At 41.1% G+C, this 16,994-nt stretch overlaps 1 protein-coding gene across 1 annotated transcript in view; it reads right to left on the minus strand.

The window, feature by feature from the left end:
- Nucleotides 1–270: 270 nt before the first annotated feature.
- msna (moesin a) overlaps nucleotides 271–16,994 on the minus strand; it is an 83,842-nt gene continuing 67,118 nt past the window's right edge. The window contains exons 7-13 of the mRNA XM_072270816.1: nucleotides 13,328–13,424; nucleotides 12,234–12,397; nucleotides 11,782–11,912; nucleotides 10,669–10,829; nucleotides 9,763–9,855; nucleotides 3,877–4,101; nucleotides 271–2,041 (exon numbers count right to left, since the gene is read on the minus strand). Coding sequence (XP_072126917.1) covers nucleotides 1,877–2,041; nucleotides 3,877–4,101; nucleotides 9,763–9,855; nucleotides 10,669–10,829; nucleotides 11,782–11,912; nucleotides 12,234–12,397; nucleotides 13,328–13,424 — 1,036 coding nt within the window. The 3' untranslated portion in view covers nucleotides 271–1,876. The remainder of the gene's footprint in view (nucleotides 2,042–3,876; nucleotides 4,102–9,762; nucleotides 9,856–10,668; nucleotides 10,830–11,781; nucleotides 11,913–12,233; nucleotides 12,398–13,327; nucleotides 13,425–16,994) is intronic.

A 16,994-nucleotide genomic window follows, 5' to 3' on the forward strand; every position in this document is an offset into this window, starting at 1 on the left:
CACAATGTACCAAATAGAATTTTGAAAAACTGGGGATCCCAAAGATTCCTGGGCATCCCCATGTCCCAACTCCTCTGGGAGACATTTATTTCATTTAATATACCAAAGGTAGTATTGTTTTGCACGTTATCACTCCTTGAAATTATCAGAATGTGTCAATATTAGCACAAATCTCCCCCCCCCCCCCACGCAATACAAATTCCTTTTTGGATCAAATCTAAGCTCCATTAACAATATTTAAGATCAAAAGAGAAAAAATAAAATAAAAACTGTGCAGAAAATGTGAAAATTTATTAGCGCAGAAAGGACAAATTGATACAAGCTCCCCAAAACCATATAGTTTGTTACCGAGATCCCTTTGATAATTGTTAAATAGGAAGCATAATTCAGAAATAAAATTTACACTGGCCAATTTTCAATGTACAGAAAATTCAGATCACTGAAGGAGATTAAGCAGCTTTTGTCAATGAGCTGAAGAGCCCTGTTAATATTTACCAAATGGCATTGCCTACTTTACAAAGTCATTGCTATATAATCCAAAACAAAAATCAACACTGGATTCTAAATGAACAGTTGGCTCCTTAACGTAATACTGCATATTCTTATAATTATCCTGTAAAATACAAAGGTTTCATGGTTGCAAACCAATAAACCAGTTACAGAGTAAAATCTCTTTTCCTACTTTGCATAGTTATTCCAAAGTAACTACATCAAGTACGTAACACTATTTAGGAAAAAAAAGTAACCAATAACACAAGGAATGATCTTGGCTGCAAGCACATGTATTGTAACACTGAAAAGACTTTTGGCACTTCTACGTATAAAATAAAAAAGAATAACAAATCAGCACCAAAATGGTAGCTCTTAGCAATAAATTTTCAATTAGGAATAGAAAGCTCAGAATTTTATGCCTTTATAATACTTCAATATACAACTTCAAAGATTTTACTTGCAGCAAATGGTATGTTAAACCCTGATACACACCTTGGAATCCATAAGTTAGCAGATTGTAAATTACAGCTCAATTAATTTTTTCCCCAAATTAACTCTTCCTATTAACAAAGTGGCATTGCACTTGAGTGGTAGCACCTCCAGGTACCACAGCGTTACAAATACGGACTCCTACAAATTTAGCAAATGTTTTTACAAGTTTAAAATTTTAGTGCAGAACAAGTTTACACAGCTGAATTCTATACAGATTCCTTTAAAAGCCACACAGCATTTAGCCAAAATATGTGCATGTACAATACCTCAAGGGGAATTACACAAGATAAATATCGCAAATATAGACAACCATTCATGTAGTCATTAGGTGGTTTTACATGAATGGAGCTACACTTCCACTTATGAATGATCTCTGCCAGAGTATAATCTAGTTAAGGATTAGAATATTCAGACAACACAAAATAAAAATGAAAACCAGCCACAAACGTGATGACAAAAGAAAAGGATCAATTTCAAATCCATCCTTTTCACAGCTCCCAACTTTGTGACAGGAAATGTTTGAATCAACTTCATACCTAATTGGAACTGTTTTAAAGTAGTTTAATTAAATATACAGTTCAGAATATGGACACTGTGGCTCAAAATATTAATTTTAGCTCAAGCACAAAATAACAGTTGGTTTACAAAAACAGACGAACAGAGCATGGCTTTTATAGAAATCTGGCTGGTGTAATCACAAATAGAATAAACAATTTTCCAAACTCATAATCAAAGACAATGTTTTGTGCTACACAGGAACAATTTAATACATCTCTATTGCCAATTTGCATAAGCTGTATATTAAATAGAAAAGTAAGGGTTTCTCGGTAACTCCTAATGAAACCAAATTCATTCCCTTATAGTGACTTTGCAGGTCACAGGAAATGAGATTTTACATGGATTCAAATTCATCTATCCGCTGCTTGGTGTTGCCTTGTCGAATCTGCCTCAGAGTTTTGTACTTGTCTCGTCCTGCCTTCAAGTTTTCTGCGTGTAACACATCATTCCGTGTCTTTTTGGTCTCATCCCGTGCCTGGGCTAGCTCAGAAGTTAACGCCTTCAAGGAAAAAAAAAAATTCATCAGCCATTATTAAATGCTTCCTGTTAACTTCCAAAATATATACTCAGTGGCCACTTGGTTAGGTACAACTGCTCGTTAATGCAAATATCTAATCAGACAATCATGTCGCAGCAACTCGATGCATAAAAGCATGCAGACATGTTTTTAATTGTTGTTCAGAGTGAACATCAGAATGGGGAAGAAATGTGATCCAAGTAATTTTGATCATGGAATGATTGTTAGTGCCAGATAGGGTGGTTTGAGCATCTTAGGAACTGCTGATCTCCTGGGATTTTCATGCACAGGTCTCAAGAGTTTACACAGAATAGCGTGAGAAACAAAAAAATCCAGTGAGTGGTGTTTTAGTGGGTGAAAAAATGCTTGTTAATGAAAGGTCAGACCATGGCTGGACTGGTTCAAGCTGACAGTAAGGCGATGGTAACTCAATTAACCATATACAGTCAGTAGAATTTGCTTCTCAAGTGCTAATTTACTAAAAATACTCTAAGGTGCTATCAAGACAGTACAATGCCGAAGGACTCAAATCACTGACTTCAAATACCATGTCCCAAATGTTAATCATTTTTGAATGATTATTTCAAAATGCATCTATCTCACTTTCATTAACCATACCCTTCTTTGTTCTCCCCTAACCCTTCACTTAATGGGAAGCAAGGTTTTCTGGTTTGAATAGGGTAGTGTAGGCACTGAAATCAGTAGAGCTGACCACTAAGTGAATATGTAAAGAAAATATCCTCTCCATGCTAGACCGTACAACCTTCCCACACAAGATCAAAACAAGAGTTCTCGTTCAATACCGACCTTGCAGAGCAGCACACTGTTGAAATGCCCTTTTCCTATTTTAGAATGAAAGACAAACTCCACTTCCAGGTTTTTTGCATCACCCTTTTACTGTAACACTTCCAATGAGCCAAATGCCAGTTGTTAACCCACCAACCACCCGGGATTTACAACTATTCAATCGCCAATCCTTTGCCACTATTTACCTGATCAGCACCTATTTCTCAGCCCCACAATCCGAGGTACATTGTCTTTCCCTATCCCAGGGAGTAGGGAATGCTCATCCTCCTTCCCCATACCTCACTCCACCTCCTTTGACAAGGTCCTCGTTATTCCTTACCACTTCCCCTCCCAGACCATAGCAGAGGACCCAAGTATGCCTCTGGTATCCCACCACCAGAGCCCAGCCTCTGTCATCAGTCATTTGACTGCAATGGAATTACCTTCTTTTAGGTACATAAAAAAAATCATGACACCCCTTAAATCAGTAGTAATTGACGGTTTCACACATGCCTGAAATTAAAAGGGATCACAGGGATCCCACTAACTGGGCCACGCCTTCTTCTTTCAAGCTAATATTAGGCAGCAAGTACAGATGCCTATAGCCCCACACCACCAGGTATTCAGGAACAGTAGTTCCTTATAACTATCAGGTTCTTGAACAAAACCTTCACAACACTAATCCTATCTCAGGAATGGAGCACAATGGACCACCTCTTGCACTACCAGTCTGATTGCTCTTTTTTATATAAACACCACCAATATCTTGATTTTGTCTGTATAATTTACAGTATGGTGCAATTTATCTGAATCTACACGCCCATAGTGCTGCTACAAGGTCTACACATTGTCCCCCTACCTCACTGTCTTGTGCATAATACACAACTTGAGAGCCGGCTGGTGGGAGACTTACAAGCTAACTTTAGGTTTGTCATTCAAATTTCCAGGCAGCCTATTGAAAAATAAATAAGGGGAGTGAAGCTAACCACATCGTATCAATAGGTCAGGCTGAGCTGAGAAAGCACGGTTACCTGCAGCTGCTTCTGAACACGGAGGTTCTTCTCTGCCTCGGTCAGTCGCTCCTCCTCACTGCGATCCTGAACGGTCCCTTCTGAGCTGAGCTCAGCACTCGCCTCAGCGTTATTCTCATCATGCTCGTCTGCGCGCTCATCTTCAGCTTGCAGAATGGGAGGGGTTGCTGTAGCTACTTTAAGCTCCTCTTTGGTCTTTTCCAGATCTTTCTGTGCTTGGGCAGCCTGCCAGCCAACAAGTTATTACAATTACAGCCACATAACCATAAATTTCATCTACATTGAAATAAACATGAAAGTTTCATACACAAGTTTTCTGAGAAATAGTGCACATGGCACATAGTGGTTGCATCACAACTGTTTTGGATTCTGTTTGGTAACAGAAGATATAACCTTCTGAGATTCTACTTAAAATCCATCCAACAGATTTAACAATACCAATCTGGACAGAATTACCCGATTACAAATAGTCCAGTATCCCTCCTGATGAACCAAATTGCTGACTACCCTATGGGAATCAAACCAAAATAACACACTGCTGATGGCCTCCAGACTAAAACAGAAACCAAGTGGCTCAGTTTGCCATCACTAACTAACCTGGAGCCAGTTACAGACGCAGAAGTATCACAGGAGCCAATGCTCACCGCAATATTTGCCAACGTAAGTTAAATTTGTTGGGAATGCATGGCAGTAAATGGAAAGAGTGGACGGTAAAAGAAAAAAAATCTGCGATTCCCTGTGAAGTGAAGATTGGTTTCCTTTCAGATTTCCCAGGTTTCTTAATTCTGACGTGCAAGGTCATGCACAGCAGCAATGACTTACTTCTGCATTTTTCAATTTAACTCTCGCATTTCCAAGCTAAGTGACCCAGATACATAAAAGAACATTAAAGTTAGTGTTCAAATGCTTCTTAATGCAAGATATTGAATGTGCCAATGAATGCAGTACTAAAACATTATTTTATTTGGAGATACAGACAGGAATAGGCACTTCCTCCCACACCACGCAGCAACTCCTGACAGCCTCCACATGACCATGGGACAATTTACAATGACCAATTAACCCAAAGGTGCATCTTTGGACTGCGCAAAGAATGTACATGCTCCCAGCAGAATGCGTGGATTTTCTCCGGGTCCTCAAGTGCGCACCCCCCCCCCCCCCCCCGTCGAGGATGCTGGGATTTAACTCTGAATTCCAATTCCTTCCCTCCCGAGCTGTAATAATGTGCTGCCTTCTGTGCTACCGTGGCACCTCAAACCATCCAGAACTGGGCCCAGCAACAGACTGCATTTATCCAACCTCTGGGCTTTTTTTGAATGCCCCTGAACTTTACAGTCAAAGTAGTAATTACTGTTGTGGTGGAGGATATTCAATAACCAATAAGTGTTTTAAAAAAAAAATCCCACAAACAGCAATGCGATCAGATAATCAGCATGGTATAATATGTTTATAAAATTATGAAAGGCCTAGACAGGATAAACAGTTTTAAAAATTTCCCCTGGGGTAGAAGTGTCAAATACTTGAGGGCATGCATTCAAAAGATAGAGAGGGCAATATGATAATGTTTTTAAATACACATGTTGGTAGATGTCTGGAACAGGATGCTAGGGGTGGTAATGAAAGCAGATGCAATAATGACATTTAAGAGCCTCTTTACATGGGAATAGACACAGGGAATAGACGGCTGTGGATCCTGTTCAGGCAGAAGAGACAATGTAGGAGCTACGTATTGTGCTGTGAGTTTATTATGCACATTAGGTGACTAGTCACATTGATAGGGGTGTGGTAAAAGTGAAGGGAATAAGTTCCCTATTCTTGCTTATTTCATGGCAGTTTGTAGCTTGGCCGTGGTGGTCATATCTTTGCTGACCACTGAAAAAGTAGAGGAGAAGATGGCAGCACGTGTGGCCACTTCGGTGGTGATGTCTGTTACCTGTCAAGTAGGGGACCGTGCACAATTCTCATTTGATGGAGATGGACGTGAGAGTATGGAGGAACATCTGGAAAACTTCTGAAGTGCCCACTTCGCTGCCACTGTGTGGTAACCGGAATCTCCGCAGCAGAAGGCCCCAAAATCCTTGGAATTGCGTGTTTCAGCGGCCGGGGCGAGGTCAAAGGCGCTCCGCAGAGGATGGCACTCAGGAGGCTGTATCGGAGGGGCTGGTTGGAAGCTTGAAGTTTTCGGACGGATGGACTCAATGTCGGCTGCTTCCAAGGCATCGGCAGTTGATGGTGCCTGGAGGTTTATGGCAGGGAGTTTCTCCCTTTTGCCGCCTGCTATCGGGGACTCGGGAGTCGATCGACTCGGGGACTTTTAAGACTTTATTTTCCATGCCCATGGTTTGTTCTTCATCAAATTATGGTATTGCTTTGCACTGCTATAACTATATGTTATAATTATGTGGTTCTGTCAGTGTTAGTCTTTGGCTTGACCTGTTTTCTGTGATATCACTCCAGAGAAACATTGTATTATTTCTTAAAACATGTATGCATTTCTAAATGACAATAAAAAGAGGACTGAGTGTTCTCATAATCTAAAAAATAAAATTTTAAAAAAAGCTTCAAAATTGTATGTTTGCTAAATGTTAATACAGGAATCGACTCTTTGAAACAGTCATTTCATTGGAGCTGAGGGCAAGTCACGCAAGAATAACAAGTCTATCTGAGATTGCAGGCTGGTAGCAATTGTCTTGTTTTGATTTGGGATCAATTTTCCTGCTGCTACACTTAGAATTACTTGGCATTGCATTCATGCAGACTGCAGGGGCTGGAGGGCGAGTACCTGTGCTGTACTGCCACAGATGAACGGTGGAGTATTCCGACTGGTTGTATCATGACCTGGTATGGAAACGCCAATGCTCAAGAACAGAAATCCCTGCAAAAGGTCGTTCCTCACAGGAAAATCCCTCCCCACCACTGAGCACATCTATGAAGAGCAGTGCCACAAAACAAAATTAAAGCAGCAGCATCCATCAAGGCCCCCACCATCCAGGCCATGCTCTCTTCTCACTGCTGTCATGAGAAAGGGTGTACAGGAGCCCAAGGTCCCACGCGTTTCAGGAACAGTTATTATCCTTCAACCAACAGGCTCCTGCACCAACCTCACTCAACAATGAACTTATTCCACAACCTATGGATTAATTTCCAAGGACTCTATATTCATGTTCTCACGTCACTGGTCTGAGTGCTATTGGTACATGTAACCCAGTACTACCTGTCGCATGGTCGGGTGGTTGGCGACTGAACCAGCTCCCCCACCAGGCTTGCCTGGTGAGGAGGGTGGCTAGACACCCTGCAGGACGAAAAACAAGACCTGTCAAAGGGTGGATGAACCCTCTCGTAGGGTCAACAGCCATCAAGCAAACACGAGCGGTGAAGCGCAGAAAGGGCATCCCTTGCATCGAAGCTTGGTCTGGCCATTCACTGCAACAGAACTTCCCCCAGCCGTCTTGGACCCCACCGTGCCGCTGGATCCGGGATGGGATGTCGAGAGGGTGGGACTAGACCAGTGCAACCCCCTACTGACCTAAAATCCATTCACGCACACGCTGTTCCTTTCTGAGTGGGGTATAAACCCCACTAACTGAATGAGAGGAACCATCATCATTCTATGGGATGGATGGCCGGAGAGATTCATGTTCTCAGTACCATTTATTTTTTCTTTATTTGTTTTTTATTTGCATAGTTTGTCTTTAGCACATTGATTGTCAGTATTTCTGTATGTAGTTTTCATTGATTCTGTTGTATTTCCTTGTTCTACTGTGAATGCCTACAAGAAAATTAATCTTAGGGTAGTAGATTGTGACAGAGATGCACTTTGATTATAAAAACACTTTGAACTTCCGTTCTAATCTTAAATTATGTGCAAATACTGACCAGAACACTGGCAGTACATTTACTGCACATCTTGTGAAACGATACAATCTTTTATAATCTCAAGACTCAGAATGGGGTCTTGACTTAATATCTTATTTGAAAGCGAGCAACTTTGTCCAGCACGAGGTTCCACTCTAAACTGGTGCAGCAGTAGTTAAAATGGGCCTTCCATCTGGATCTTTGATTCCTGATAAGAACATGATCCTAAGAACAGTAGAAACAATGAATGGCAGAGACCTAGAGAACACCAAAGAACAGGTGTTCTTTCGCTATACAGACTTTAAAGGTGCCACAGGGGGATGGAGGTACAGAAGCTGCAAGGCATCAGATCATAAAACCCTACTGAGGACAGTAAAAACCGTCGAGGGGATCACTGGGGTCCCCCTCAATCCTATTTGTGACTTCTACTGGGAGTGTAGCATTTCGGGTAGATGGAGCTCATCAGCCTGGGAAAGCAGTCCATCTTAGAGAGGGAAAACTGATTTCAAACCTCCACTGCCTTGTGGCCACACCCACTCATGGGAAAGGATTTGGGAGTAAACCCTGAGGACAAATCTGGAGCTGGAGTCCCTAAGGCAGTCTGATGTTGCCTCCAACCTCGTTCTGGCAACTCCTGCAACGACACTGGTGCCAAGCTGTATTGGCCCTTGTCCTTCCCTTGAACAACATCGGTGTCGTGGAGAGGGGAGACTTGCAGCTTGGGCAATTGCCCGTCTTCCATAAAACCTTGCCCAGGCCTGTGCCCTGGAGAAGACTTTCCAGGCACAGATCCATGGTCTCGCGAGACTAATGGATGCCACCTATTAGCAGACAAAGGACCCAAAGCATTGTTGAGGATCTCTACCACAAACTCTTTGACGCACTACCATCAGGAAGAAGACGCAGAATCAACAGGGCAAGGACTGCCAGACTAGGTAACAGTTTCTTCCCTCAGGCTGAGAGACTAACGAACCTTCCCACCACCGTCTCGTCACTAGGACAGCGAGCTGTTTACCTGTGCTACGCTTTACCATGTGCATTTTATTATTTATAGTATAATATTTTGATTTATGTGTTGCGTGTAATACATGTTGTATGGGTGTGCACTGTGGTCAGGAGGAACATTGTTTTGCTTGGTTGTACACACGTGCAGGTAGATGACAATAAACTTGGAGACTTTCTACCCAGAGGGTGACTGGAATCTGAAGTCCAGCGTGGTGGTGTAAGCAAGCATTCTCACACCATTTTAGTTTTTAAGACAAACATAGATTATCTGGACAAAGGCTAGTAAGTGGGACTCGACTGTATGTCAAAGTGGAGTGCTCAATGCAATGGTGAAATGAACCCATTTTATCACACCTTGATAAAGCTGCATTACAAAATAGACCATTTGGGCAACCAAAAGAAGAAGCACCACAGATCACAAAAGTAAATTTTTAGTAGTTGTGCAAAATTATGAGCAGAACAGAGAATCTTTCCTCCCGTCCCCCCGCCCACCACTCCTTCAAACAAGGTAACACCCCCAACTGCTCTGGGCATTTTTGCCACCTGTGACAGGCAAGAAAACTGCAAAGGAGACACACACACATGTTAAAAACAAAGAACATGATCTACATTAATGGACAGAAAGCTAAACAACTCAAAACTGGTGTTAATTCTTAAATACTTGTTTTAAAAATTCTCATTTTAAATTTTGTTTTGTTAGCAAATTACATTTCTAGCCATGATAAGCAATGAAGTGGCCAATAATGAAATTACTCACGTCAAAGCCTGCAATGGAAAAACTAATTTTTTTCAAAATTCCATGAGTGAGGGGAAAAAAACTACCTGCTGGAAAGTAGGCAATGTGTACAGATGGCAAAAGTGTTAAATTATTCAGTGATGTTGTCAACAATCTGATGGCATCTGGCACTCGCATTCATCAAGAACTATAGTACTTGAGCACATGATTTAGATGATGGAGATATGAATCCAGTTATCATTTAGGAGAGGAATGCTCTATCAAATAACTGGGACATTACAAAGTCTTACCTTCTGCTGCCACTCGGAAGCCTCGTCCTCTTTCTTTTTCTTTGTTTCCTCCAACAGATTTATTTTGGAAGTGAGCTCTGACAGCTCAGCAGCCTAGAAGGTAATGTTGAATGTTACTTTTCTTCCACTTGTTTCTATCCAGGAGTAAAGTCATGCAAAGGACTTAACTATTATCCCATACTTCATTAAAAGAAAAGCCGTAACCACAGCCAACAGATAATTGGGAAACTACATAGCAATGTTTAACACAGTTTCAGCTTTGCTTGGAGTGAGCAATTCAGTGAAAAAAAACATCACACTAGTGTTGAGGAGCAAATTTTTCTTTCAAAATCCCTTGTACTTTTCTCCATTTTCACATAAGAACACTGCTATGAACCAGTAAAATAACTTCAGCTTTGGTATGCAATTCTTTCCCCACTATTTGGATATGCTGCAATATAACCAAGAGGAGATATCGAGCCATGAACAAGTGTGCACAAAATTGATATTCATAACAACAGTAATCTATTGGCGATGGCCAGCTTATTGAAACTGGGGAGCAAAGTCATCAAGAACACAACAGAAAACTAGTGTACCCAATTACATAGAGACTAAAGAATGACTCATGTACGCTACATGAAAATTCAGAAGATCCACTATTCTTTTGAAGACTAGTGCTAAACTACACATCATGGCAATTTGGATTGTCAGATAGGGCTCCTTAAATGTACTTTCAAAAAAAAAAAAAAAAGTTGTAGGCCTTTTCGCTAATCTAATCCTACATTGTAGAAAAATTTAATTTGAAATATGGCAAAGTAAATGGCGCGTACAACTCACAGCCCTTCAACCATTGGGCTGAAATTCCTCAATACTATACCTAAAATAACCATAGAATGCAAAATTATTTTGATACAAAAAGCCACCTACCAGTTGTTCCTGATTTTTCAGCTGGTTTTTGGATTGCTCAATCAAAGCCTGTTTGGTCTCCTCTGCAGTCCTGCGCTCTTGTTCCAGTCGTTCTGCCTCCTCCTGGGCAGATTTCCTCTCTTGTTCAAGCTCCAGTGCTTTGCGAGTTTGTTCTTCCAGTTCTGGAAGGAAGCAAATTACTCTTGTGTTAGAATTGCTGCATCATGCATCATAACTTATGCACAGCAGGTAGAGACTATGGAGATTATTTACCGTGCTACACTTTCTAGGCACACTAAATGCTTGAAAGAACAAAAGAGCCATTTCTAGTTATTGCTCCATATATTAGATGGATTTTATCCTTCTCAGTCTCTCAATTGGTCAGTCATGATAATGCAAATTGCAGACGAGCAAATCTTATTGTGAGGCCACTTCATGAGCCTGTTTTAAAAATTCAAGCTCCTCCTCCGTAACCCTAAAGGCAACTGGTAACCTTTCCAGCTCCTGCTCACTTAAAAAAAAAAAAAAATAAAAGGTACAAATCTACCAGTATTCCACTTAAGTCACTAAAATGAAAATTAATATAAAAACAGAAAATACTTGGGTCAGGCCAGATCTGTGGGGGAGGAGGCGAAAGACCCTTTGCAGAACTGAGAAGAAAACAACCATAAGTTGCAGGGAGGGCAAGAGATTTATCTGAAAAGGACAAGGTCTCTGATGACTTCAGCTTACCACAACTTCTGCTGGTTTCACTAATTTTTTGGTACTAAATAGCAGACAGTAGAAACCCTCGTGGCCAATTACTTGCTACAAAAGAAATTCAACAGTAACTCTTCTTCTATAACATTGTATTAACCCATCATACTTAACTCAGCTGAATAAAGAATTCAATTGTGATTATTCTGTTATGTTGTTCAATATTATGTGGAAGAAATTGTTATTTCAGTTATGCTGAAGCAATGGAGGCCTAATAGTATTCATGTATAGGCATAGCGTACCATGTTGCATTGGCCTAGACTAGTTTTAAAATAAATTCTAAGAAACCCCAGTTGTTTCACAGGAGCCTCATACTGAAATTCAGTGAGGTATCTAAATATGCTTCTCACAAACATCAGTCCTGTCTCCCAGTATTACCTCTTTGAGCTTTTTGAGTCTGCTCTTCAATCTGTTTCAGCCTTTCCATCAATTCCTCCTTCTCCCGTTCAATATTTTCTTTGTCCTTCTCTGCTTGCTCTCTTTTCTTTCTCTCATTTTCCAGCTGTGCCCTAGAGACCACAAAAAAAACAACACAACTGGAAATCACTTCTTCAATATTAGCATTGGTGAAAATCAAGGAAACTGCTGGAAGAATTTGGCTGGTCAGCATCTGTGGAAGGAAACGAACAGGTGGCATTTTTGGTCTAGAGCCTTCACTGTGACTAGCAACAAAGATCATGCTCTGATGCATGATAAAGGATGTAGATATAAACCCACAGGAATGCCTTAGCAGGAACTGTCTCAAGGGCCTTATGGCCATTACAGATCATTTCACCAAGTCCGCAAGTCAAAAGCCATAAATTTTCATTAAATACCAAGATACTCCTTACCTTTCCAGCTGTTTCTGGTGCTTCTCTTCTCTAGCCTGGGCCTTCATCTGCTGGACTTCAATTGTATCAGGCTTACGCCTGCGCATATACAGTTCATGGTTCCCCATACACAGTGCCAAAATGCGCTTATTAATACGGAGACGAGGAGCATAGAATACAAAATCCTATGGAAGTCAGAAAGAGAACCTGGCTTGACACATTTAATATTAAAACTGTCTCTATTAAAGAACAGGTCCATTCTACAGGCAGCAACATGCAAAGGTAACCACATCATAACACAAATCGTCAACATTTTCTCTTCTGCCACCTATCCACAAGTTTTATTTATTGCTCTTCAAGGGACTCTTCAGTTAGCAAACTAGTATAAAGACAAGCCCAAGACTTTTGTTGAAGGTGCTCTGTATTCAGCACAGACTGGAGAAACTTGCACAGTTGAACAATGGATTTATGGATGCAGTCAAGCTTAAATTGCCAGAGGTTTCATGGGTGGGGAAGATTGGGAAATCAAAGATGATTGGGAATTCAAAGATGATTGCACCAAATTCATGATAGAGAAGGCTGGGTAAATGGTAGCACTGATTAATGTCCATTTGACAGTACACTAATACAGTTAAATTCACATGCAGCAGGGTAAATCCTGATGTAGGATCCAAAAAAAAAAACCCATCAGCTTCTGAAGCAAATTATTTAAGTGCAGTTTGCATGCTTGAAGTTTGAATCCTAGTCACAACTAGATTCAAGTTCATTGGGACATGTAATCATGTTCATTGTAAAGTACACTAACACACATCACCACCATGCTGACTGATTTGGAACAAAAGTTCCCATCCATTGTTAAGAATGCCAAGTACTGGGATTGCATTACCAAATCAAAAATGCTCATATCCTCAGCAGACACAGTAAGCCATAAAATGCTCTGGTCAGGCTGCATCTGGACTACTGGAATAGAGTGGTAGAGGCCAGGATACAGACTACATGCTGCGAAGAGATGGTAGGATTGGTATTTAGGCAAAGATCAACTAAGGCAGAGGTCTTCCCCATTCAAATTCATTTTTATGACAGAATTGTGGAACAATCCGTATACAAGTACTTACTGGTGCTTTCTTATCAATTGGTTTGATGATAAACTTTTTGTCATTAAATGAAATGTTTCTGATTTCACTCCATGGGAATCCAATCTTGGGTGTCAACCTTGAAAGAATGAGAGTGTTTTGAGCTAACAACTCCTTAAAAGTCCCCATTCTTCATCCAACAATTTTAAATAACTTATTCCATCCTTTTTCAGCTGACCCACTGGAATTAATCTGCTCCCAGGTTCAACACTAAATTCCAGGCTAGACAACTATGTGAGGCATCCCAAAACAAAGGATTAACAAAAGCTTTAGTTTCAAATCTAAAAAGGAAAATAAAAAGTTTCAAGGTTCTCCCTAAACAAATGAATTGCTGGTTTCCTCTTATGTGGGAGAACTCTAATCCCAGCGAGAAAGAGTAATTGGGAGTTTGGAACAAAGTGAAAGAATGAGAAGATAGGCATGTGTGGGGTGGGGTTTGGTAGGAAGAGGGAGGTTTACATTAGTGCCAGGTAAGGCCAAGAGTGGAGCTTGGTCATATATTATGCTTTAAAAGCCTAGCCATGCACCTCTAGGCTTCCTGTCTAGTAAAGGGTACTGACTATTACATTCAGTGTCAGCCACCCTGATATTGGAAAGATGCCATTAAGCTGGAATAAGTGCAGAGGAGATTTATGAGGATACCAAGTCTTGAGGGACTAAGTTATGGAGAGAGAGTGAGCAGGTTGGGACTTCTTTTCCCCAATGGAGCATAGACGCAGGAGAGGATATTTTATAGAGGTGTGGAAAATCATGAGGGGCATAGATCTGGACCATGGTAATAATCTCTGGATTGCTGCCTGTGCCACGTGCAGTGAGGGGAAGAATAGGATGATTTGGCAGGTGAACGTCTGGCTGAGGAACTGGTGCAGGAGGCAGGAGTTCAGATTTATGGAACATTGGCATCTCTTCTGGGGAAGGTATGACCTATACGAAGGGATTGGTTACACCCGAGTCGGAGGGGGTCCAATCTCCTCGTGGGCAGGTTTCCTAGAGTTGTTTGGGAGGGTTTAAACTAATTTGGCAGGGGGATGGGAACTGGAGTGATAGTGCCAAGGATGAGGTAGTAGGTTTACAAACAAAGGAAATCTGTACTCCTAGTGAGGAGAGGCTGATGATAGGGCAAAACTGCAGTCAACAGTATGAGTTGTAATGTAAAAGGCAGACAAAATCAAAAAGGATGAATACAGGACTGATGGTGTTATATCTGAATGCACGCAGTATAAGAACAAGGTAGATGTAGCACAGTTACAGATTGGCAAGTAGGCAGCATTGAATCATGGCTGAAAGGTATAGCTAGATGCTTAATGTCCAAGAATGCACATTGCCACAAAAGACAGGCAGGTAGACAGAAGGGGTGGTGTGGCTCTGTTGGTAAAACAATGAAATCAAATAATTAGAAAGAGGTGACGTAGGATTGGAAGGTATTGAACTGTTGTGGATAGAGCCAAGGAACTGTAAGTGTAAAAATACCATATTGGGAGTTATATACAGCCCCCCAAAAAGTAAGGATGTGGACTACAAGTTACAAAAGGGAGACAGAAAATGCATGCCAAAAGGGCAATGTTACCATAGCTGTGGGGGGGATTTCAATATGCAGGTAAACTGGGAAAATCAGGTTTGTGCTGGATCCCAAGAGGGGATATTTCTAGAATGCTTATGAGGTGGCGTTCTTAGGAGATGCTCATGGTTGTGCCCACTTGCAGACCAGCTATTCTGGATTGGGTGTTGTACAATGAACCAGAATTGACTCAAGAGCTGAAGGTAAAAGAATCCTTAGGGCCTAGTGATCACAATATGATCGCATTCACTCTGGAAACTGAGAAGGCGAAGCTAAAGTCAGATGTATCAGTATTACAGTAGAATAAAGGGAATTACAGAGGAATGGAGAAGAGTTGGCCAAAATTAATTGGAAAAGAACACTGGCAGGAATGACAGCCGAGCAGCAATGCCCGTAATTTCTGGAAGCACTTCGGAAGGCACAGGATATAAACATCCCAAAAAGGAAGTAGTATTCTAAAGGCAAGGTGACACAGCCATGGCTAACAAGGGAAGTCAAAGCCAACATAAAAGCCAAAAAGAGGGCATATAATGGAGGAAAAATTAGAGGATGAGGAAGCTTGTAAATACCAACAGAAGGCAACTAAAAATGTCATTAAGGTGGTAAAGATGGAATATGAAAGTAAGCCAACCAATAACATTAAAGAGGATACCAAAAGTTACTTCAGATACACAGTGTAAAAAGAGAGGCAAGAGTGGATTTAGACTGTTGGAAAACAATACTAGAGATATAGTACTCCATAAGGAAATGAAGGACAACTGAATAAGTATTCCGCATCAGTTTTCACTGTGTAAGACACTAGCAGTATGGTTGGAGTTCTAGAGTGTCAGGGGTCAGAACTGTATTATTAGGGAGAAATTTCTTGAAAAACTGGAAGGTTTGAAGGTAGGTAAGTCACCTGCACCAAATGGTGTACACCCCAGGGTTATGACAGAGATGGCTGAAGAAATTGTGGAGGAATTAGTAATTCTCCACAATTTCTTCAAGAATCACTAGATTCTGGAATGGTTCCGGAAGGCAGGAAAATTGCAAATGCCACTCCACTCTTCAAGAAGGGAGAGAGGCAGAAGAAAGCAAATTATAGGCCAATTAGTCTGACCTCAATGGTTGGGAAGATGTTGGAATTGATTAAGGATGTGGTTTAGGGGTATCTGGAGGCACATGACAAAGTAGGTCATAGTCAGCATGGTTTCTTCAAGAGACGAATCTGTTGGAATTATGTTAAGATATAACAAGCAGGATAGACAAAGAAGAATCAGTTGATGTCATGTACTTCGAATTTCAGAAGGCCTATGACAAGCAGCTACACGAGGTTGCATACAAGTTAAGAACCCATGGTATTACAGGAAAGATACTAGCATAGATAAGGTAGTGACTGATTGACTGGAGGCAAAGAGTGGCAACAAACAGAGCCTTTTCTGGTTGACTGCCAGTGACTAGTGGTGTTCCACAGGAGTCTGCTTGGGACAGCTTCTTTTATGTTATATTCAATGACTTGGATGATGGAATTGATGGCTTTGTTGCAAGGCTCGTGGATGATACAAAGATAGGTGGGGGAGCAGGCAGTTTTGAGGACAGAGGGGCTACAGAAGGGCTTAGACAGATTAGGAGAATGGGCAAAAATGTGGCAATGGAATACATGTTGGTAAGTGTACTTTGGTAGATGAAATAAAACAGTAGACCTTTTTTCTAAATGGAGAGAAAATCCAAAAAAAAAAGGCGCAAAGGTTCTTAGGAATCCACGTGCAGGCTTCCCTAAAGGTTAATTTGCAGGTTGAGTCAGTGACAAGGAAGGCAAATGCAATGTTAGCATTCATTTCTAAAGGATGTAATGTTGGGGCCACTTATTTTAGAAACGATGTACCGGTACTGAAGAGGGTTCAAAGGAGGTTCAACAAAAGTGATTCCAGGATTGAATGGCATGTTATATGAAGAGCATTTGATGGCTTTGGGCTGTATTCACTAGAATTCATAAGAGGGGTGGCCTGATTGAAACCTATTGAACAGCGAAAGGTCATAATAGAGTCGATATGATGATGTTTCCTATGGTGGTGAATCTGGAACCAGAGGACACAACCTCAGAACAGAGGG

The sequence above is a fragment of the Mobula birostris genome, chromosome 10, assembly GCF_030028105.1.
Source record: "Mobula birostris isolate sMobBir1 chromosome 10, sMobBir1.hap1, whole genome shotgun sequence".
Lineage (NCBI taxonomy): Eukaryota > Metazoa > Chordata > Chondrichthyes > Myliobatiformes > Myliobatidae > Mobula > Mobula birostris.